This window comes from Solea solea, chromosome 5 (genome assembly GCF_958295425.1).
Source record: "Solea solea chromosome 5, fSolSol10.1, whole genome shotgun sequence".
NCBI lineage: Eukaryota > Metazoa > Chordata > Actinopteri > Pleuronectiformes > Soleidae > Solea > Solea solea.
In genome coordinates, this window is record NC_081138.1 from 22409430 (window position 1) to 22434249 (window position 24820).

General features: G+C 39.9%; 2 protein-coding genes across 2 annotated transcripts; both read left to right on the forward strand.

Annotated features, from left to right (window-relative positions):
- The first annotated feature begins 349 nt into the window (after positions 1 to 349).
- Positions 350 to 10832, forward strand: xkr5b (XK related 5b). The gene is made up of 13 exons (XM_058629799.1): positions 350 to 635; positions 1443 to 1532; positions 2332 to 2437; positions 2870 to 3036; positions 4151 to 4284; positions 4378 to 4456; positions 4756 to 4925; positions 5252 to 5363; positions 5484 to 5651; positions 5749 to 5939; positions 6044 to 6127; positions 6306 to 6489; positions 6677 to 10832. Exons 1-13 carry the CDS (start codon positions 527 to 529, stop codon positions 7357 to 7359), a joined length of 2277 nt encoding a protein of 758 aa, XP_058485782.1. The 5' UTR covers positions 350 to 526; the 3' UTR covers positions 7360 to 10832.
- Positions 10833 to 12441: 1609 nt separating this feature from the next.
- Positions 12442 to 24606, forward strand: ctsba (cathepsin Ba). The gene is made up of 11 exons (XM_058629807.1): positions 12442 to 12569; positions 18710 to 18837; positions 18916 to 19001; positions 19545 to 19659; positions 19868 to 19983; positions 21670 to 21755; positions 21843 to 21989; positions 22242 to 22358; positions 22497 to 22625; positions 23240 to 23324; positions 24004 to 24606. The coding sequence occupies exons 2-10, from the start codon at positions 18715 to 18717 to the stop codon at positions 23311 to 23313; spliced, it is 993 nt and encodes a 330-aa protein (XP_058485790.1). The 5' UTR covers positions 12442 to 12569; positions 18710 to 18714; the 3' UTR covers positions 23314 to 23324; positions 24004 to 24606.
- Positions 24607 to 24820: the final 214 nt, after the last annotated feature.

Below are 24820 nucleotides of genomic sequence, written 5' to 3' on the forward strand. Positions count from 1 at the left end.
ACATATAGGATTTAAATTGGATTGTTTAGGATTTTCAGACGGATACAGATTCCCATCCACAAAACAATAAGCAACAGAGAGCAGCAGCAACATTAACCATAACATTTATAATCGTCTTATATTTAATCTAAACTCTTCTCTAATCCTAGTTGTTTTGGAGTTGTATAGGCAATAACACATTAATTAAATCCTCCACATTAGTAACATACATGAAGCATAATGTGATTCAATTTTTATGAACTATAATTTCCCACTAATATAAGTTTGCTCTCTCTCTCTCTCTTCAGTCGTCACCGGTGCTGCTATCGCTTTAACGGGACGGGCAGTGACGCTGAGTCGGGCTCACGGAGCAGAGAAAGCGGGCTCTGCAGCTGCAGCTGGACCGAGCCGGAGCCTCCCTCCTCCTCCTCCCTCCTCCCTCCTCAGTCTGTCTGTCCCCACCGGGACCAGAGCAACATCACATCCCGCAGACTGATGAAGACTCCTCCGTGTGAGACAGGGACACTGTGCTCGCGTTAAAGCAGCCATGAGACACTACACGGCGACCCCGAGCCACGCAGGCTCCTGCGTGCCCTGCTGCCAAGTTTGCGTGTTCGCCTTTACCGCATTTCTCATCGTTGCAGAGAGGACGGCGCGTGAGTCCTTTACCTGGGACACACACACACACACACACCGCTGACTGAAATGTGACAGTTTGTCCTCGTGCACATTCCTGCAGTGTGTTATTTGTATCTTTACTTAGTTGCATGCGTGTGCGCGTGTCTCATTGTACACAAAGTACGAGAGTGTGTGTGTGTGTGTGTGTGTGTGTGTGTGGGCGTACGTGCACTTTATGTCCACACACACACACACACACACACACACACAGTGTGGGGTTGAATCATGTCTGTTTTCAAATGAGTCAAAGTTGTACATTTGTTGTCATTCTTGCGTCGTCATTGAAGACACAGAGATGAGTCTGCAGTTTTGCGCTGCAGCGCCTTTTCTATTTTTATACGCTACATGTTATGAAGTCTTCGTCTATGCGGCAGAACTGCAGACTCACGGTGCCGCAGTAGTTCACATTAGTTCTCATCTTTAAAACAGCCGCATCACGTCAGGTCCTGAACACACGCAAAAAGCTTGTTGTCGTATTTCAGCGCCTTTTTTTGGAGGTGCATGAATGGACAGATGGATATGGGTGGACCCGGGGACAGGGCCTAGTCTGTCCGGACAGCCCGCCTGTGAGGCACCCGAAATGGGTTCAGATTACAAGTGTGGAGGGAGGGATGGAGGGGATTCAGGGAGGGGACCCAACTGCAGAGCAGTGTGATGATGGGATGTTACCTTGTTGTAATGGATGCATAATGTGCAGGTCACCAGACGAATAAGTGGACACAATAATGATCCACTGTAGTTCAGGTCATGTATGTGTGTGTGTGTGTGTTTCCATCTTTCCACAGTGATCTACTGCTTCGTGTACTATCTGTGGGTGGGTCACAACTACTGCTATGCTTATCTGGCTGGATTCACTGCTCTGTTCCTTCTGCCAGGTGAGACCACATTCACACCAGTGTCTATATATACAGGGGTGTCACACACACAAATAACCTGAAAAATACTGAATTAAAATAAAAATGATAGCACAATGATGCATCGGGATGCTGCAATAACACTTTTCACGATGATGTTTCACAGACATTTCAAGTAAACGTGTTTGTTTTGATATGAAATGATGTCTAGTTCACAAAAAAAGAACATTTATGATGCTAAATGAATCTATAAATAACAAAAAAAAAGACAACAGAATCAAAAATTAGTATTGAGAATTAAAACACTATACAAGCTTATATATGACTTAATGTATTTAAAGACGTGATAAAAACAAATGTATTGTTATTATGAAAATATTGCTCACAAACATGTTTAGTATTCTGTTAATATCCTACTACCTCTGCTGTGTTTACATGGAACAGGTCTTGGGCCTTGTTTTCATTATAACATGATATTAAATTATGTAATTGATTGAGGGCTGCAAGTTTGAGAAATTTGGTCTATAACCTGATAGATCAGTGTTTCCCAAAGCCAGTTTTTGAAGAGGACAAGCCATTGTGACTCAAATTACGATTTTTACTGCCATTTCTATAACACCCCGCATTTTGCCCCCTGTCAGCTGGGATTAGCATCAGTGACCCTCATGTGGAGGATAAAGTGGTAGAAGATGGATGATTTCAAACATATACATAATGTTTAGCCAAAAACATCCCCTGATCCCCACCCAGTCTCTGTGAACGACTGTGATAGAGCGATAGGCAGACGTGATGTTATGTTTTATCATTCTGTGCTTCTCAGGTTGGGCGCCTCAGTGGCTCAGTTACCTGTGGTACTTGTCAGATGGACGCATCCGTAGGAAGTCTCTGAGCTGGACACACATTCTGCACCTGGGTATCTTCAAAAGGTTTGGTCGTCTCTTCTTCTATCGCTGGTTTCAGACATGCACTAAAGGCTGATGTGCACAAAATATGCACATCCGTCCACATATTTGTGCAAATCTTCAGAAAGCATATGTATGTGAGCCAAAGTGAAGTAGAGCACGGACAAAAGGATCCGCCCGTTCCCAGGCCTTAGATATTTTCTGGAACTTCTCCTTCCATTAAATGTTTTCAGACACTGGACATGGACTTCTGCCAAAAGTGTCATTAGGACCAAATTTTTGTTAATTGGTCACTGATCAATAATTCACAAAGCATCAGTAATAACAATGGACCACAGGCTGGAGTGGCACTGAGAAACTGTTTAGTGCATTTGTCAAAGTTTGATGAATTATGGTCACAATGTTGTGTCTTCCTCTTTCTTTCCTTCTTCTTCATCCACCCTGACACTCGCCCAGGCTGTTTGAGTGTATGCAACTGCCAGATGAGGATGTGTACGGTGAGATCATGCAGCAGGCGGATGTATCCGCCCTGCGTTTGTTCGAAGCCTTGGTGGTCACGCTCCCTGAGACGCTGCTGCATGCCTATGTGCTCATCTGTACTGATATAGGACTCAAATCTCCAGGTAAAGGGAAACACTGATTATGTGTATGACGTATTTAATAAATGGATAAAGAAATAAGGTTCTGAAACAGCACATACACATTATTGTGTGTGCTACTGTTCATGCTCGTCATTTTATTTACCTACACCAAGGATGTTTTTATTTGTGAGTAGCATCACTAAGACTAAATCATGGATTTGGATTCATCTTTCTAGGGATGTGTATTTGCTCTTCTAGTTTTGGGCCGATGCAAATAGGGCTACTTTTCAATTATTTCTCAGCACAAAACTACAAACAAAAGTAATTGGGTTTCTTACCGTAGGAATCTTCCTCAGGAATTGGAGGCCAAAAATAATTGAGCATATGGATATGTCTGGGAGCCAGAAACAGGCTCCATGTTTGTTTTTGTCAGCAGAAAAAGCCAACCACTGCTGTCAGTCAACCCCATAACCACACCCTAAAGCATAACTGCTTGATGGTATATTTTGCCACAGGAAAATTATACATAAATTAAGAAGTAGGATTGTCATCCCTTTGATTTATTTAGTCTAATATGACTTACTTGAGGAAAACGTGTGTGTTGTGAACGTTGTGAATTTCTCTGTGAGATGAATAAAGTATCTATCTATCTATCTATCTATCTATCTGTTACCTCTTGGTTGTTTTCTACTGGCAGTGGAAAGGAGTCAGTCATCCTTTCATCTGTCTATTTTTTTGTTGTAATTTTATGTTTTAATTTGGGTTTTATGTTGTCTATATATTGGATACTGAAGATGAGCTGCTAAACTGATTGCACTTTTATTTTTTTACAAAGACAAATAAAGATCTATTCTAATGAATAGCTGAAACTCTTTCAAGAGAGGAGTTACAGGCACCTTCACATTGGCTTCACTTTCCTGATCATGTCCATAACTAATATACAGTTTATGTCTTACTATATAATATGTCAGATAGTTCTTTTTGCAATATATTCTGCTGTTACGGCAAAAAAGCAGCTTTAAATTTGAACCATTGTGTCTGTCATTTGTATCCAGTGTGCGTCTGCATCAGTGTTAGATACAGGAACATGTCAAAGTATTCACACATATTTTGCTCTCTGTCTTCGTCCTCTTTGTTGTCCACCTCTTCCCTGCAGCCTCGGTGTGTTTTGTGGTGTGTTTGTTGTCGCTCTCCTGGGCTCTGGTCCTCTATGCCAGAGCCTGTTCCCTCATCAGGCCAGGTCACCTACATATGACCCCCGCTGCCATTCTCTGTCGACTGCTGTGGAGGGTGAGCACATTTAAAAAAAAAAACCTGCACTCTCAGTTTAACAGTATATATATATCGGTATTTACAGGCTCTGTCTGTTGCTTCTGTCTGCAGGTCGGCATGCTGGGATCTCGATTTGCTGTTCTCATGCTCTTCACACGAATCTTCAAGCAATGGATCCTCGGCGTCATTGGCAAGTTGTATTTTAATCAGACAACTCGCATTTAAAATGTTTATTGCAGCTGGAAAACATATGTAAGTATGGTGCCGAGTATAGGCTCTGATGTGGTTAATCCCTGCAGATTATGTTACATGCGATATGAGGAGTGAGAGAAAAGAGTCAATTACTAAATCAATTGCCGACTATATTGATAATTGCCTTTTTTTTTAAAAAACATTTAAACCAGTTGTCTGATTCTTCCGCTTTTAAGTTAAGCTTCTTCTGTTGTTGTCATATTTCTCCAAATAACTGTTTTTATGTGTGTGGGTCAGGTGTGCACTGGTTGGGCACAACTTTCTGGATGGTGTCTCAGCAGACTGACATCATACGATCAACCACTCGATGGAGAATCTTCAACCTCGTTCTCGGAGCTATTCACATCTTCCTCTTCCTCAACGTCAAGTACGGTCAATCCAGGTTCCGCATGGCTGGGTTCTACCTGGTAGGTTTGGGTTCATGTGTTCATGTTTGAATGAGCCTGGAGAGACCTGGGGATGAGTGACTTCTCTGTACATTCACAAGAGACAATGTTGCAGCTTTTGTCTTGTGTCATAATAAGAAATAAAAGAAACATGGAGCTCCTTGTGTTAGATTCACTGATGTGGGCAAGTAACAATAGTCATGAACCTATATTTGGTTAATATATTTATTTATTTGGGTAAAAGAAATTTGATGCCCTAATTTATTCTCATATTATTAGGTCAAATTTGCCATTGAACTCTTATTTGATATCAATATCTTTTTCTCTTTCTGTCTCTTCTTCTTCAGGCCATGTTCTTAGAGAACGCTTTTCTTCTTCTGGCCTCCTCCTGGTTGTTTACCATGGTGTCCTGGGATACTGTCGGCATCCCAGCTGCGGTCTTCTGCAGCTTCCTCATTGGTTAGAAGCTCAGCCAAATATTGTTTAAGATTAAAACCTGCACACTGAACAGTTTATGTCGTGTCTGCAGTTTATGTTCTTGTGGCTGCAGTAACTCTTTATCTGTTTTTCTCTCTTCAGGAGTGATAGCGTTGGTTCTGTACTATCGTTTCCTCCATCCTAAATCCTTTGAGATTTTCCAGAGTATTCGCCACAGAGGGATAGGCGATGCCTGCATGGAGCGTGGATCTACGCTCTCATTGGAGGAGAAAGTTACGTCTTCTTTCCATCGACATGCAACACTGTCTGGTCAGTTTAGAGATCCACTGTACCTACCTACCTACCTACCTACCTATCTACATACCTTTAACTACCTACCTATAATAACTGTGGTCAATATAATCAGGAGGTGGGACTCTGATGGACCTTCCTGTCCAATGGGAGGGCTGGAAACATCACCACTGGCTGCTGATTCGCTTGGCCCTGAAGACGGGGGATGTAGGAAAGATCTGGTCAGCATATGGCGATGGGGGACTAGCCGGACTGATGGGTCTGTCCGAAGAATTTCACTCCCCAGATGACCCTTACATGCACCGGGTTTGTTGTGTTTTTGTCTCTGAGAGAGTTAAAATGCCTGAGTCTTAAACCAGTTTTTTAAGGTTCTGTAAGGGAGTTTTCTTATTTGTGCTGTGATTTGTCAGATTCCTCCTGTTCAGCCACAGGTTCCTCAAATCTCACATCCAGCTCCTCAGCCAGCTCCACCACAAGTGACCCAGGCTCCACAGGTAAGAGCTTTGTAGAAGTTATACATAATTATAAAGATGGTCTGTATTTGTATAGCCCTTTTCTAGTCATCAAGACTCCACCTCTGTCTACAAACAAGAAGCAATTCCATACGTAATACCTGAAACCTGTATTAGGCAGATTACTTCAAGTCTTCAGAGCTATGTGTCTTGTCTCCAGGTGAGAGAAGAGGTCCAACCACAGCAGCCGCCTCCCTCCACTGTTGTGGCCAGACCAGTGAGAAGAGCTCCGCCCACGTCAATCCAGGATATGCGAAGGTTTCCAGAGATTATTCCGGTCCAGGAGGTCATTCCTGAAGAGACTGCAGAGGAGGAGTTCAGTGCTCCACTCTCAGACGAAAGAGGTTGGATGCCACAAAACACCCATATACTGTTGGTATACGGTCACCTGATGTTAAAATAGACATCGGTGCTTCATGCTAAAGAGTGATATGTGGATGTTTGTTCCAAGTAATCGCAAATAGAAGTGTCTTTTTAGGAAATTTGTGAATGTTGTTTTAAAAATACTTAATGTGATTACATTTTTCAAAGGTGATGACGAGTTTCAGAGTGCGGTGTACGGTTCACCCTCACTCTCATCACCACCTCAGCCAGGGAGCCTCCGCCACATCGACAGCAACCCTGCAACCCTGACCGAAGCCTCGTCCTCTGTGAGTTCTCTGGACATCAAGACCCCAGGCTGGTCACCTGAGCGGCGTTCCCCTCTCCTGATTGCTTCCCCTGAGAATAAGATAGGGATCCCTGGAGACACCACGCTGTATTTTAGTGCAGGTGTACAGTCTCCCTCCAGTGGGAGCTATCTCGGCTGGGGCTCCGAGCTGTCGCCCATCTCCACCTACCGAAGCCCCTATCGGATCAGGGAAGCTCGTTTTGTCACATCCACCCCCCGAGTGGAACCACGAAGTGGGTCTGAAATGTTCGGCCCAGCCTCTGTTGTTGTGATTCCTGCCACTCCTGGTACAACACCAGGTGCCACTCCTGGTCCTTCAACCCCCGCTGCTTCTACATCTGCTGCTTCTACACCTGGTGCTTCTACATCTGCTGCTTCTACACCTGCAGCCTCTACACCTGCAGCCTCCACACCTGCAGCCTCCACACCTGCCACTCCCAGTGCCACTACACCCGTCACCCCAGTGGTTCCACTCACTCCAGTCATCTCCCACGCTCGTAAACAAATAGTTCAGTTTGTGGACAGTAGAGAGAGGGGTGTGTGAGCTTTTTCAGTGAAGCATTTGAAGATACACCCGACTCAATGCTTCAAATACTTGCTAAAAAGGTTGAGTTTGGGGTATTTTCAGTTAATTTGTACCAGTTGTGGAAGAAGAATATAGAACATTTAGAATAAATTGTCATTACTTATACCCTGATGAAGAGGTTAATGGGATATTGTGATTGTATGAGGTACTGACACAGTGTAGCCTGAGTCACGGACACCTGCCCTCACTGAAAACAAAGATGCCAGCAGGTACACAAGGAGAAGCAGATTTAAGCCTACTCAAGACTGCGATATCTTCAGAATATGTTCACCACTTTTTCTCGACAACCTTTTCCAACTTGAAAATGAATTTTTGTAAACCTCTCGTCCTCCCATACCAAAGTCCTTAGAGAAAATCAGCGACTTTACATCACAGCACACAGGAGTTGGTGGTCCACTACTGCCTCCATCATGAAGTTCAAATGTGTTGTTTTGTGACTTTAGTGATTGAAATAACTGCATTTGGATTTACCTAAATGACAATAACATATCAAATGAAAGAGAAGTAGAACAGCAGCTCCTGAGTCCCTGCCAGCTAAGACTATAGACGTTGGTGCAGTAGAGGTGTGGGGTTTACAGACTCTGTAATAGAGAGATAAAGCAGCCAACACATTCTTAAGATATCCTAGACTTAAAAGCAGAGGTAGATTTTATCAGGTGAGCCTTTTGTTATGTGGCTAAAATCATTTTTTCTTGTGTGTCCCCTGGCAACCATGTTTTTAGTGTGGACAAACATTCATGTGGGTTTCACTGAGATGTGTCACTACATTATATAATTACACCTGACTTAAAATTTTCCTGTAGCAGCGTGTCAGGTTTGAGGTCCACTGGTGAAAAGTCATGTAGGGTTGTTGATGTGGAGCAGGGGGGTATTAAGAGTGTTTGGGGCCCTGGCGAACAGGGACTTGGGGGCCATACATTGAATCAAAATGGCATTTAGTTAGATTTTGTCATTGCATTCTCTTGCAAAAAAAAAGAACAATTCATGGTTTTTAAGGTGTCAACTGTCCCCTCTCAGGGCGTCAAGCAGCTGCCTACGTTGCCTACCCTGTTTCAAGGACCCTGCTCAACAGCATGAACCTCCTCACACGTGATGCGGGCAGGTAAGCAGTGAACAATTAGTGCTGACTTTGATTAATGTGTGCTGCCATCATCAGGAACCAGCCTGAGACACAGACACTCACTGAAAACATGACTTCCACACAAACACCCGACTTACCTAACATAAAAAAAGAATAAAAGAAACTACATCTTGTGTTTAGTGAAGGTTTAGCAGCCGCTCTCGCTGCTAAATCTACCTCCCTTTTACCGTCACTGTACAGTATTATTCTTTACATCAAACTATACATACATGACATGGGATTTCTTGTATATAATATGGCATGTGTATTGTTTATTTATAATAACACTAGTGGCTGCTCTCCTTTTAAAAACTAGAGAGAAAATGGTTTATTAAGGTTAGTGCCTGAAAAAGATTGGTGGACAGGAGATGAAGAAAACACTGAGAGAATTTCACAGGTGCTAACAAATGTGGAGCAAAAATACTTTTTTTTATCAGAGAGAAGTGAAGACTGGTGCAGTCAGCTGAGGTCACGTCTTCTGTGATTCACCTATTGAAATGATGGGGGTTTAAAATGATAAAGATTCTCAAAATACATCTACAAAAATGTTTCTAATATCCTCACTTTTTCAGGCAGCCACACTCACTTATTTAGAAAACATTCACCTCACTGAGTTTATTGTACACTTACATATTTTCTAACACGTTAAGTTTATACACAAAGAGACTCACCGTAGAGTTTGATTATTAATGAATATGCGTTTGTTTTATCGGGCTTTAACAGATGATAAGAAGCAAAGAATTGAAGCAAAGCTATCTCATAAATTATGTGCTTTACCTTTCTTTGCTAATTGTAACTATGACCATGTCAGCACTTTACAGCAACAGTGGCATCTATATAGACATATTAGTCTATATAGATAGGCTTTAGATTTAGATGAATTACACAGCTTTACATATACTATGTACAGTGAATATAATGTGTTGTTGTATGTGAAGGTGTGATGTGGGATATGTGATAATGAAATGCAGCAGTCGTCAGTCGTGTGCACTGATGTCAATGATAATACAAATTACAGACTGATAAGCTTTTGTCCAAAATACACTTTGTGTTACTGCAGAAGGATTCAGGTTTTATTTTAAATGAGTACAGTACAGTTCACTATCTATGTGTATCTATGATTGTTATATCGATTTGGTTGATTGTTATTCATGTACTGCAGGTCATTTTGAAGAGCACACACTCTTGTCAGTAAAGCTGAAGTGCAAATGTTGAGATGATGTTTGTAACTGATGAGGAAAGGTTAAACATGAACCTAAAACCGTGAATGAGAAAATGAATCTAGATTTAATTGTGACTGAACAGCTGCAGCTAAATGAATTTTAGCCAGCTTTCATCTGCCTGTATTGTCCGTCACTCCTTCTGTCATTTAACCTCCTATATCTCAGGAAAAATGACCTTATGAGGGACAATTTTGTGAGAAAATTATAACTAATGATAAAAGTCTTGTTAGGCAGTACATTTTGTTTTAATAATGTTCCTACCAGACAGAGAAAGATGCTTGTTTGAAGATGTAAACATGATTATTAATTTCAATATTCCATGTGAATCGCAGAATGTGATGTTTACAAATAACCGTCTTCCATGTATAGGCTCTGTCTTTACTATTTTTCTAGTTTTTCCTTGAATTACTCTTTTTTGTTTTACTTTATGCCTTTGTTTCCGGGATAAATTATAGACATATAAATGAAAAAGGAAATGAAAGAGTTGAATTGCTCATGTTTAAAGTTGTAGAGACGCTTTGAGAATGTACTGTAGATGAAGATGTAAAGAAAGGTCCATATAACGTGGTTTGTTGAGTCACTGCATGTTACTCATGAACACAGCTGCATCTGCTCCCGTAGACAAAACTCCACACTGTGACACGCGTGCATTACTGTAGTTAACACAGGCTTGAATGTGTGTGTATCCAGAAGCAATAAGCAAGTTAATAAAAATAAAAAATAAAAAATCAAAGCTCATGCTTTAGACTGCAGTGATGCCTTGGCTTGATTATCATGACTCAGCACTTTGCTTTGTAGAGAGAGAGAGAGAGATAGCTCTAAATGCTTTGCTTTGTGTCCCCTGGTGTGTGTTTTAATATTTCTGTTTCAATTTTATATATATTTTTAAATGTTCTTATTTTATATTTGATCACCTTTAATGTGATGAGATGAAGTGCAGCATTAAGTGGTTTCTTGCTGATGTATTATGGATAGTAGAGAGGAGAAAATGTACTGTCACCTTGTCGCTGGGCGGCCTCTGCTTTTCAACATGCAGCACCTCATGTAGAGCTATTGATGTGACAAGAAATAAACTAATTCATCATGGATTGCTGTTTTACTGTTTTATTATGGGTCTGGGGTCTTACATGGTGGTGAACAATCTGAATTATCGCCAACTTTGATGCCCCCTATCTCGTACGCCATGCGACATTTTAAAAAACTTTCAGCAACTTTACATCCTTAACTTGTCCACAGTGACCTCACCAAGTTAGGTGTTGTAAAGTGTTTCGAAATTGAATATTTTCATATAGACTTCTTCAGGGCCGGAGTATCATCAATCCTAGCAAGTTTGGTTCAGATAGGACCTTGATTCGGAAAGTTGTGACAGTTTGGTTTTTTTGTCGCCAAAATCTGACTTTGTGTAGTTGCCATGGCAAAACTGTTAAATGTGTGCCATCAGATTAGGCGTGCATTATCTACCATGTGTTTTGAGTGTTTTCACCAATTTTGAGTTTGATACGATAATCTCTGTAAAAGTTATTCCCCGAACCACTTAGACGTAATTTATACCAAGTCTGATGCAGCTTAAAAAATTGGTGAGTTTTGGGGAATGATCAGGGTTTAAAAAATGCGAAAAAAATTCTACGCACCTTGTGCTCGAACCCTAATTGTGATAAATGTTTAATTACAAAGGAGTTCATTAGTGGTTTTAAACTTTACAGACAGAACAACAAACTCTTGATAAAAAGTGATGTAAAGCATTCAATTATACTCTATGTACGGTAAATGGTTTGTATTTTCTAGTCTTGATGTCCACTCAAAACTGCTTTACAGTAGAGTTTTGTCATTCACCCATTCACACTCATTTTCATACAGCGCATCTATGTGCAGCACATCATCTTTCATACCCGTTCACATGCTGTCAGCACAGCCATCAGGAGCAACATGGGATTAATTGTCTTCCCCAAGGACTTAGGACCAAGTAGGAGCCGGGAATCAGACCCACAACCTAGGGATTGAAAGACGACTCGCTCTATGTTATATCTCAAGGTATGTTTGCACAATCTATAATCATTTTCATACACAGAACTAGAGTTAAATTTATATTGAATCACACTGAGTTATGGTCAGGCCACAGCATTTGCTGACAAGTGTTCTTTCACAACTTTCTTGGTCAAATCATGAAGTTTTTGTGCTGTGATTACAGTATTTCCCCGACATATGATTTTAAAGTCATATGACATTCAGACAAGAGGAAGAGAAAGTGCTTACACATTCAATCTTGTGATCTTGAGCACAAGGCAATAAAAAAAGAAATTAAAGTAATTTAATGCAAAGCATGCATTATTGAAAATGTCCTCAGTAATTAAATCTTGTGTGTTTTAGCCCATGATTGTCGAATAAGAAACACAACCACAATACAGTAATAATAACTACAAGGGCATATATAAAGCAATCTAACACAGTTATAACAAACCACACAAACAAACATTAGGGTATTGGTGTTTTATGTAAGGACGCTGAAATTTTTTTTCTATTTTCACAAATAGAATAAAGGTTTCACAAATCAAGGTCTGTGTTTTTATGAATCTTCAGGGTCTGTAGGTTAATCCAGTCCAGATTTGATAAGTCTAGGTACAGTGGTTTTTGATGTGGTCGAGGGGAGTCGAACCGTTTGAAACACGCCCTTTGATTTCCTCACAGATCACATGAGCTGCGTTCATGTGACCGCGTCACGTGGTTTCAAGAATAAACGGTGAGAGCGTACACACACACACGTCCGTGACTCAGGAGAAGACGTCAAGTCACGTCCATAATCTTAGCTGAAACACAACACACCACAGGTGAGTGACTTTATATTGTTGTTGTTGTTGTGTTTGTACACATTAAATCGGCTTCTGTTTGTTTCTACGGTTCGTTGTTTACACGTTTTGCGAAATCAGTTTACCACAGACAACAGACTCGGCGGTGTGTACATCCGTTTTTTTGGCTCGACGTTGTTTACTTAAGGAACCAAAAATATCTTCAACGTCTCTAGTTTTTGAACCTTGACCTCCTTAAGCTTTAGAGGTGATAATCGTTTGAGAAAATGAATCGGCTACATTGAAAATATGAATGAAATCCTATCCATAACTGAATATCTGAAGTAAAATGAACATGATACGTGACACCGAAGACTCGACCTCAGTGAAACGGGGTGGTGGAAAGTGAAAGAAAATCTAATGTGAGTGGTAGACAGTTTGTCTGTAAAGAGACACTGAACAGGGGAAGTCAAGGGAATTATGGGGACAAGGGTGTGCATGAAGTTGCTCCATTTAAAGTGAATGAAAAGCATTTAGCTGATTGATATTAGCGTATGTTACATGTGGCATTAAATAGGACAGAACATGAAATAATGTTTGCGTGCAAAAACACTACACAAAAGTCGGATCTAATTAGTAGAATAGCACCTGTGACAATGTTGCTCCCAAACTATACATATGTCATATCTGGGTACGTGAACCATATTTTTAAATTCTAAATGACAAATTTTTCACCTCAAATGATCTTAAACCTACATGCCGTGACACGTGAAAAAAGTCTGATTTGTAGTTTTTACTTCTCCATGAACAATACAATACGTAGAAGCCTCATGACGCCAGTATACGCTCTAAGTCCCGCCTCTGTCATTACGTCCTGCAGAGGAACCCTTCTTGTCTGATCTGGTGCTGAATACAATATGGGGAAATTGACTTTCACTTCAACATAATCGACTTTTAAAAATAAAACAACTAATCCATTATTCATTAATCCTATTTTATATGCTCACCTCCCCATTCGTAACTGGCTCAAATCAAATTTCGATGAAGTATTCACGACAGGGTGAAGGTGTGTGCTGGGAACTTGCTGGGAAAATGTAGCATAAGTTGTTCTAATTTACATCGTGTGCAATACTTGTTAGTTTATGGTGTGCATAGCAGTGCAGTGGAACTTAATCCCTGTCTAGTGAGTGAACTGAGGTCAGTCTATGGGAAGTTGCAAAGTAGGTGATCATTAAATGCAGATCTGACATAATAAATTCATTTATTATCATTATTTACACCAGCCCCCTGCAATGGGTGTAACGCTGAACCTTTTTATTCTTGATGGAGAAGAGCTGGGGATAAAAACCCCAGACCTTTTTGTTAAAGACAATCTGCTGTGCTCACTGATCAACAACAATTTTTACCTATAAATGAAAAATGTCTGGGATTCAGCAGTGACTCCAAACAGCATGAACCTGTTGAATTATTAATTGTTTTGAAATCTATATTGCAATATGAAACCTTTCTATTGGCAAGTCACAAAGTATGCAGTGCACTATAAATATTGAACCAAAACTTGGCTCTAAGAAATGTATTGCAACTCAAACCACAATTATGTAAACAAAACAACAACCAACAATTAGATATTACCATATTATTTACGTTATTCAGCCCTTATCATTTAAATGATGTGACCATATTGAGCCACGACACAGTTTCTTTCCAGAATATTCAATTATTTAGTTTATTTTACCTACTGGCAGCAACATTTCATTGGCTCTGTGACAAGGAAGGAGGAAATGATCTTTACCTTTTCCTGTTAGTCAAGAATAAGAGATCACAGTCGCACCAGGCATTTATAGGAAACTTTTACAGAACAGACTTATCAGCTTTAACGTCTACTGTGGTGAGGCTCGTGTCACACATTTTCACTTCCCTAGTGTTTGTACCAGAGGCGCACAGAAACCACAAACTATTTGCATTGTTCTTTATACATAAAAGAACATATAAGAATCCATGTAGGTTAATAGTTGAGCATAATAGCTAACTTAATTATGATACACAATACAGAATACAATTTTAGCGTAGGTGTTTAAAAACAAAGGCCCTCTTGCCTCTGCAGCATGAAGACCTGGGTTCACGACCCGGTAGGAACAAGGGCCTCTCTGCATGGAGCTTGCATGTTTTCCCTTGTGTGTGCGTGCATTTTGGTTCTCCGGTTTCCTCTCACAGTCCAAAAATTTGCAGATTTGGGGATTAGCCTAATCTGACACTCTAAACTGGCCATGAGAGTGGATGGTTCTATGTGTCCCTGTCATGGACTGGCGACCTGTCCCGTGGTCTTTTGCCCTACGGTATGTCAGCTGGGATTGGCACCAGTGCCCACCCCAAGACCCTCATGTGGAAGATAAAGCTGTAGAAGATGAGTGTTTGAAATCAAGAAGACAAGATTTTATATAGGAAAGAATGTAGCAAAGACAAACACACACACACACACACCAGTTTAACTCATCCTTTGGGGAGCTGGGGCATTTTGAGAGACTTTGGGGTCCCGAGACAAAAATGTACCTGGGGGCGTCCGGGTCAGTTCATACACTGTGTACTGCATAGAATGCAGGAATAACTCAGGTTGTGGCTATAATGGCTGAGAGGAGGTAACATTTTACAACTTTACTTGCATTACAGTGATACTGTGGTGTTTTTGCTTTAGTTAATCATATCTTCAGAATCTCGTACCGCCCAAAGCCTCGGTCCGTGGCACACAAACGCCATCATCCATCCATGTCCACAAAGGTACACATGGACCCCCAAGACACAGATGCCCTTTTCAGCATGAATGGTACCATGCACAACATGTACATGTGACTGGAAAAGATCATGAATTTTGTGTGGACAGAAGTAACTTGTGGAATGGGTCCTTGATTCCCACCATGATGTCTTTTTTTGTTTCTCACACAGTTGATAATAGACTTTTTCATAAAGTTGTCCTTGTCATATCAGCTGTTGCTTCACTTCTGTTAAAGAGCAAACCTATTCACATCACTGGTTCAGTCACTTTAAACTCTTCAGTCTGTGGCTTTGGTGCTGACTCATCTAGTTCTTCTGACACAATCTGAAACTTCTTACTCGGGATGTTTCCACCTCCCACAGCTCTTTAAAGGCGACATAGACCGGAAGCTCCAATTAACGCTGCGTTTGTGTGTGTATCTGCGTCATTACCTCGTTTATGAAACCCTAACGTTTCAGAACAACAGTTCAGCCACTGCTGAGAAAATAGGGTTTTATTGTTTTCCTGGGCTCTGCGAAGCGGATCGGCACTTCCGTAATTTGATGTCGTCATCAGAAATCCTCACCACCGTAGCGCCTCCTGGTGCGGCACTAGTCCGGGCACATCCGGTTGCGTACATTCAACCGCAGAAGAAGAAGAACTACTCTCGTTGTAGCTGCTGAGATGCAGAGCATCCACCGTGCCAGAGGGGGAGCTGTGTATCTGAGAGCTGGCCTATCTATTACGTCACTTCCAGGTACCTGGCCAATCACAGGACAGTGGGAAAGCTCTTGTTGGCTGGCCAATCACAACACAGTCCACGTTCTGGGGGTGTGGTTTTGGTCTGAAACAACGCGGCTGACGAGAGCGTCAGTGAGGAGATATTTCGATCGGCTCGTTTGCAGCGACTAGTAGGTTTTTAACCATGAAAACAAGTTAATATATGTTAGTAGACCTCCATAACTAACATATATGTGTGATACAAGCATTCTATGTCGCCTTTTAAAAGAAGGTGCTTAAAAGTCAGAAACAATAAGTCACTCGTGCTCATTTAGGGCATGAGGACTCTGCAACTTATCACAGCCTGTGTGTGTATTCTTATCACAGATGTGTTAAAGTAAGTGATGTGATTGTTGGGGAAGGGGTGGGGTTGTTTTATTACTTCCCTAAATCATGTCCATATTTCAGTTTCAACTGGAAACCACCTTTCCAAAGAAATCTGCTTTAAAAGCACTTTCGTGTCTTCATTTGCATATATCTTGACATTGGTTTCATATCTATGTAATAGATTTTTAAAATTATGTTACTCAAATCTTGTTTGATTAAAAGTTAAGTGTGTTTTTATTTTACTAGTTTTAATTGTATTGCCCCTTTTGCTATTAATGTTACTGTTATGTTTCTTCTCATTTTTGACAAAATCTCAACATTGAACACGTTTTCAATTGAATGGTAACCTCCTACATTTGCAGTCCAAATGTTTGAAAACTGCTGTATAAATAAAGATTGATTGATAAGCTTTTATAGTCTGCATATAGTTAAAGATTTTGCAATATGTAGATGATTTATAGACACCTAAATCATATAAACAGCACATGCACTTAAACCCTTTGTCTCCAACAACTGGAAAAGCCTCAGAAATCTGTAAACAACTGAAAGGTGTAAAGATACTTCAGAAAGTTTCCATCACATGATACATTATGAAGAGCCTGTGGTATTATAGTAGTATTATAGAAGGCCAGTTAAGATTTTGAATGTGCTCACATGTCAGGTGTTTTTTCTTTTCTGTAAAGAGGAACTTTCTGTTTTTTTTCCCTGTCTGTGTAATTTCCAGTCATCTTACTTCATTGGTCAGGTGATATCAAACCTGTTTCACTGGAGGTTTTTACCTCGACATGTTTTCACTGAATTCTTTTTTCCATGATAGAGAGCGGGACATGTCCCAACAGATGTGCTGACTTTACACGCCCCTAACAAGATTCAAATTCAGTGTTGTTGGCCAACTTTGAACCAAGTTTCATGCACAAATAAAAACAATCACTGAGTTTGTTTTGTGGCCATGGTCAGAAATAATCTCATATTATCCAGATTGAGACAGAATTGGAAACTGTATGTATACAGCATTTTCTAACAAAGAATAATCTCTGAACAAGCCAAAAGATGTAGAATCATTTTTTTAGTTGCCTTTTGTTGATGTGTTTACATCTTACTCCGATTATAACATCCTATTTTTACAGCAGTGACATGAGTCATAATCACACTATGCTCTGTAACATATCAAGAGGAATATGATTTTAATATATATATATATATATATATATATATATATATATATATATATATATATATATATATATATATATATATATGCATACATATTCTGATTATTGTCCTATTAGGTCAATAGTTAGTGGAATTATTCGGGTGGCGGTGGCTCAGCAAACCTACCTCTCACCAGAAGGTTGGTGGTTTGATCCCCAGCTCCTCCAGTCTGCCTGCTAATGTCTCTTGAGCCAAAATACCTTTGGTTTGTGGACAAATTAAGATAATTGAGGACACTGTAAATTTGAGGTTTGTGGAAGCATTGACATTTTATAATGATTTCTGACACTTTATGGACCAAATTAAAATAATCATTAGTTGTGGTGGTGGCCCCATTAAATAGTGTCTAAAGTCCATTTCTTATGTAGGTTTAGTGAATTGGTTGAAGTCAGTGGTCCATATATGCTGACGCAGTGTGTTTAACCACTGAAAAAACTCTTGACTTGCATGACTGAGGAGGATAAGAGGTTTTTCTGTACTTAGTTTGTCTAATCCAGTGCGTGTTCCACTTGTGTCTGCAACCACAGTGACACGGTCTGGTGATCTGTGAAGTGTGTTTTGTTGGTCAAAGTGTTACGTGTGTGTGTGTGTGTGTAAGTGGGGCAAAACTTTCAAGTGTAAACATCAAATTTTCACTCTGATTGGAACAAAAATCTAATTTTCCAGTTTGTATGCAGACTTTTGCATTTTTATTCTATTATTTTCAGTATCTTTTATATCCCAGTGTGTTTATATTTATGGTCTTAAAAAAACTGCAGACTCTAGTCAAATGTAGGAAAATTCCTAACTGAATGAATTGACATGTAGGTATTTCAGCCATGATAAGAGAAACAAAACTTCAATACATCCCATCTTATCTGCTTATCTGCCACAAGTCACTGCAGCGTCTTAAAAAGTGATGCAACATTCTTGACGGATGGAAATTTAAAAAACACAATCAAAAACTGTGTCCATACAGATTTATTCTTGTAATATCTGGTCTTACAGGCTTTTGTTTTTAGGTAATACTTTTAGTTTTAAAAAAAAAATCTGGTTTAAGAGTGCTACCATTTTCCCTGGAGAAGAGGAGATGTGAAAAAAAAAAATCACTTTACCTAAATGTTGTGTTTTTCAGCCAGAATGTGGCGTGCAGCCTTCCTAATCCTGGCTGCCGGCTTGTCGGTGAGCATGGCCAGACCCCACCTCAAACCGCTGTCCAGTGAGATGGTCAACTACATCAACAAGATGAACTCTACATGGAAAGTGAGTTTGTTTTCTTTTTCTCTCACCTGCGTCCTCTATGTGTATGAATGGTGACTGAATCGTCCTCCTCTACTTCAGGCTGGTCACAACTTCCATAATGTTGACTACAGTTACATCAAGAGACTCTGTGGTACGATGCTGAAGGGACCTAAACTACCAATCATGTGAGTCTCATTTGTTTTCATAATCTGCTGTGTACATTTGTTTATCCCTAATTTCTACAGAATTCTCAAAAAGAGGGTGACAGTAATATTAGGAGATGGTTCAGGGACATAAGCAACAGGTGGTATAAAATGAGACACAACAGAAGAAGGATAAGAAAGCACAACTTTTATTATATTTATAAATTAATAAAGAGCACCACTAGCAGTTGATATTAGGGATGTGCATGAAGATGAGATTATCCATTTGATTATAAATATCAATCCGTTGATGTGACTACTCGCAAGTATATTATAAAGAGGTATTATTAAACTCCCAGTCACATGGTGTCTAGGTCTACATGGTCACATTTTGTTGCTGCTTTGCATCTAATATTGTAGTAATTTTTACATTTCTGACTATATTTCCGACTATTTTTTCCAGTGTAATGAATTGTGAGAGCTGGATTGATGTTTCTGAATGTCATTTTTTTATTCCTCCTACTTTTTATGTCTAAAAACAATTTGTTGTTGCACATACTAATACAAATACAAATACATCTGCAGGGTCCAACATGCTGGCGATATGAAGTTGCCTGATGAATTTGACTCCCGAGTGAATTGGCCAAACTGTCCCACGCTGAAAGAGATCAGAGACCAGGGCTCCTGTGGATCCTGCTGGGTGAGAGGCAACAACGCTCACTGGGACTGCATGAAACTGGGATATTTGCCTTGAAATGCTTTGCAACATGCAATGTTCTTTTTTTTTTTTTTTTTTTTAAATGGCTTATTATAAAGGGGTTGTAAGGCATTTATTGCTATGTATGCAAAAGTGTAATTAGCTGTAATCTATCTGTGTTTGTGGCATTTCTTGGCTCCTTTGACTTCAGGCGTTTGGCGCTGCAGAGGCCATCTCCGACCGTGTGTGCATCCACAGTAATGGCAAGGTCACTGTGGAGATCTCCTCTGAGGATCTGCTGACCTGCTGCGACTCCTGTGGCATGGGGTAAGTGACAGCAGGTTTTGTTGCTTTCGTTCTGCTCAACGTGTGACCTAATGTGTGAGGACCATAATAGATAGAACTCTTCCGAGAGCGAGTCAAACTAGAAAATGATCCTAACGAAACCTTGAGAGACACCTGAAGCAGCGCCATCCCCTGGATCATCCCCACGTCTGTACTGTTGGCTCTCCCTTTAAAGCTAATGTGATGTCTGCACCACAACAGCAGACCATAGAGTCTACTCTGTTGCCAAAGGCGCGGTGCGCTTAAGCACGGAAAGATAACCGATTTAAGCAACTGATAAAAGGAATTGACCCTTGTTACCAACTCCCTGGCCATGAACGTTTCCCTCAGACAGTTCCCAGCTATATACAGACTGCAGAGAGAGATCTAAAGAAGTGTGTCAGACGTCAGTTTGGTCAAGTCACATGTGTTTGTGTGGTTATTTGCCGGGTATGTTTGCCACCAACTTAACCTATTTTGAGCCCTAGAAAGAGAAAGACACAACATGAAGGTAGTTCCTGATATTTAACTGATTTCCTGTAATACTTTGAACCTGTAACTATTAAGATTTTAGTTCACATTTAACTGTTTTATTTATCTAAATTAATTTGCAGAACATGCTACAGTTCTCATGTTCAACTTGTACAAAAATAAACAATATTTAAATCTTTACGTTTAACATCAGATGGGAAGGGGAAACTTTAAGCATGGCAGAAATATTGATATCAAATGATAAGTATATCATGATAAGATTTTTTTTTTTCCCATATTGCCCTGTCCTAGTAATAGTTTTCTTTTTGAAATGTGAATTATAAGGAGAACGAGCTGGTTCAGAGAAACAATTGCAGACATCTGTGTTCTCACGGACGGCCCCGCCTCCAGAGTTTAAGAACTTCAGTTCATGTTCAAATAAAATTTTAAAGCCTGGTTTATTCTCTCCTGTATACAACTGTGCACACTAGAAAGGACCTCATCACATCTGACACATTGTGACCTCCTTGTAATTATGTGCACACTGTGTGAACAATGACGGCTCCAACAGATTTGTGCTTATAAGTAACTTTATAGGTCTGCGAGGCAATCACATGTTGCGGAGAGGTTTTTTTTTTTGTTATTAACACAGCAGCACGGGGGAATAAGGAGGATGTAAACCGTATCAAATGCTGTTTGAGACACTTGAGGTGTTTACTTAAAAATGCATTTCAACGTAACCTTTCCATTACATTTACATTTACATTTAAGCATTTAGCAGACATGTATCTCTATACATCAGCAGTGATCAGAATTCACACTTTCTTCATTTGAGACACCGGTGCTAATCACCTTTCAGTTTTAATGATGTCAAAATTCTAGAACTTGGATAAAGTCATTGTTTTTAGGGCCACAACAATCTCATGGCTCACTATAACGAATCATTTCACACCATGATGATGATGATGATGATGATGATGTTGTAGATGTAGATGTACTTGATTTAGAAAACATCTGTGTTAAACAAAGAAGACTTACCTAGAATTAGAATGACTTATATTTGCTCACACACCAAACAGTGATAGTGAATTTAACTTCTGCATTAACACACACCAGGTGCAGCGCACATCTGCACCTGTTGCTTTTGTACAGTGTCACTGGTGTAAGTGCTTACTGGTGGGTCTTCCCCTCTTTTTTTTTTTTTTTTCTTTTTTTTAGATGTAATGGTGGTTACCCCTCTGCTGCCTGGAATTTCTGGACTGAAGAGGGACTGGTCTCTGGAGGTCTCTATGACTCCCACATAGGTTAGTTCTGTGTGTGTGTGTGTGAGAGACTTCCACAGAGAATACATGGACGCGTGGACGACTCTGAATTCATCTTTGCGTCAACAGGTTGCCGCCCTTACACCATCGCCCCCTGTGAGCACCATGTGAATGGCAGCAGACCTCCCTGCAGTGGAGAGGGTGGAGACACACCTGATTGTGTGTCCAGGTGTGAGGCTGGATACACACCTGGCTACAAAGAGGACAAGCATTATGGTAAGAGAAGGAGAAGAAGAAGAGACACACTTTGATCTCTATGAATAAACACGTTAGACACCCAGTCTGACAATTTAACTGTATAACTCCAGGCATGTTGAGGGAAGAAATGTCATGTCATGCCACGCCCTGTGATATTATGTAAGAGACCATGTTGCACTCACAGATGTATTTGAATTCATTCAGCCACATTAGCATATAGTATTCAGTATGAAATGTATCACAGACACCTGAGTCAAAATTGTGTTGCAGGTAAAACGTCTTACAACGTGGAGGCAAGTGAGAAGCAGATACAAGCTGAGATATTTAAGAATGGTCCAGTAGAGGGAGCCTTCACCGTCTATGAAGACTTTGTCCTGTATAAGTCTGGTAAGAACACAAACATGTAACGCACTCAGACTCTGTAAAGCACAGGGTAGACCTCAGACTGCAGAGTTTGCTCAAATGTGTCGGACTTTCTCAAACTCTGGGTTGACCCTCTTTTTATCATGTTCCCTGTCACTCCAGGCGTGTATCAGCACATGACTGGATCAGCTCTTGGTGGCCACGCCATCAAAGTCCTGGGTTGGGGAGTGGAGGATAAAGTCCCCTACTGGCTGTGTGCTAACTCCTGGAACATCGACTGGGGTGATAATGGTGAGCACAGACACAGTTTGCTTTGAGTGCATTGAAACCAAAATTCCAATAAAATACCAAGAATGTGTATTCTTCAAAATATTCAAAAGCAGAACAAGAACAGCTCCAGTCTTGGGTCATTTTGTCAGTTATATTATGTTACAACCACAAAAACACACAAATAGCACATGGAAGTATAAACAGCTAAACACTAGTAATGGTAACTGAAGAAAGACAAATATTTTATTTCCTACCCATGCAATAGATAAAAAAAAAAACAATAACGTTTAAGCTTTGTAGGGGGCCCAAAAAATAATGGATTTACCTGAAGTCTGTATCCGATATTCTCCTGCTAAAGTCAAAACTGGGGTAAATTTACCACTTAAACTGTGTTTGAAATAAATAAATAAATAAATGAATAAAAATAAAAAACAATTAAATGCCACATTAAGGTTTTAGGTGTTATACAACAGGTTAAATACCAGTAAATCAACATGTCAGTCATGCTTTGTTATGTAAAAAAGCATTGTATTGTAAACATACCTAACGGGTATGAACTGACAACATGAAGATATCTTATCTGTTGAATGTGTAAACTGTCCCTAAACTGTCTCTTTGTTGTGTCTGTGCCACAGGATTCTTTAAAATCTTGCGTGGATCGGATCACTGTGGAATTGAGTCTGAGATTGTGGCAGGCATTCCCAAATAAAACAAAAAAAGGTAAGACGACAGAACGCAAACATCTCAAACAAAGCTTATGTCATACATAAAGTAAATCGAGCCATATTCTGCAATTTCCCACATGTAAACTCATTACTCATGCATGGATTTGTGTTTGTACACAATCCGCACTAGATTAAATGTGTAGCATTTCCTGTGCTGTATGCAAATACACTGTTGTATTTATAAATGATGTAAAACTGAAACACGATAATAAACTGTTTTTTTTTGCAGTGTATACAGTATGTACAAATAAAAATGTCGTCTATTGCTGAGCAAATAACACACAACGGCCAGCTATTTGTCTACAGACTTCCCTTGCAAAATCCACACAGGACTGAGGCAGTAAAGGTCACGAACTAGCGCACGTTTAGTATTGAAATGTAAATACAACACAGTATTGTAAATATTTGACGACATTTTTAGAGGAAGCTGAGTTTCCCTTGCTGCCTTCAAGCAATCGCCACTGACACACGCACAGATACATCCACATGTAGACCCAGAGAAGTGTAAAAGTGTTTTCAGTTACCTGTAAACTTGTGAAACCACTGTCAGTTGGAGGATGTTAGCTGAAGAGACGGTCTCTTGTGTGTCCGGAGGATAGATTTACATGTGAATGTAATGTCAATTTGAATCTGAATGTGGCCTAACTGACTCTTATTTGTTTTTTGTCTTACAGGTTTTTAGCTGTGATGGCCATTTTAATCAGTAGAGGGTGATACCCCTGCTTTTAGTAGTACAATTTAAAGCACACTGCCTTGTGTGTGTGGATCATTCCACAGCAGATTTTTTTAAAAACTCAATACCTTCATGTCACTGGATTAGTAGAAAGGGCATCACCACAACTATGTGCCTAAGATGAGGAAAAGGAGACATCTAATCTAAATGTCACAGGGGGAGAATCATTTAACACAATACTGCATTTTATTTAATCTCAGGTGAATTTAAGCAGACTATCACAGTTGAACAAAGAGCTGAATTTGTTTGTATGCACTGGTAAAAAAACAGAACAAAAAACTTCAACCGTAGCTTTCATGCTTCCTTCCATTTTATTCTATGTTTTTTATTTTAGTGTGATCAATGCCACTCCAAATATCTGGACATACTAATTTTATCTAGTGCCTGTTAGTGTTTTTAAACTTAATTGTCAGATGAAAAATGAAACTTGTCATTTTGATTATGTTTGGAAGTAAAATGTTTTTGTTTTTTTTATCTGTCTGTATTCATTGAAATTGACATGTATCAGCTCTGAATTAAATAAAACATTTTTGTTCCTAATAAATCAATTTCTTTTGTGGTTTGTGTTGCATTCAATCTCAAGTAATACAGTTTTATCTTGGTCTAGGATAGCAGTGTAATTACTTATTTGGATACTTGGTATATTGTTTCCCTGAATATCACTCTGCAAAGGGACTAGTAAACAAATGTAATGTGGCTTATTCCTACAGTTAATGTGAGATTGGTGAATGGAGTAGAAGTTTAATATTTCAATTGGT

Coding starts and splice junctions, on each gene's coding strand:
- xkr5b (XM_058629799.1), top strand. CDS start 527: ATGAGACACTACACGGCGACCCCGAGCCACGCAGGCTCCTGCGTGCCC. Junction 5,652..5,748: donor TCGACATGCAACACTGTCTG/GTCAGTTTAGAG, acceptor CAATATAATCAG/GAGGTGGGACTCTGATGGAC. Junction 6,128..6,305: donor AAGTGACCCAGGCTCCACAG/GTAAGAGCTTTG, acceptor TCTTGTCTCCAG/GTGAGAGAAGAGGTCCAACC.
- ctsba (XM_058629807.1), top strand. CDS start 18,715: ATGTGGCGTGCAGCCTTCCTAATCCTGGCTGCCGGCTTGTCGGTGAGC. Junction 19,002..19,544: donor GGACCTAAACTACCAATCAT/GTGAGTCTCATT, acceptor ATACATCTGCAG/GGTCCAACATGCTGGCGATA. Junction 22,359..22,496: donor CTTTGTCCTGTATAAGTCTG/GTAAGAACACAA, acceptor CTGTCACTCCAG/GCGTGTATCAGCACATGACT.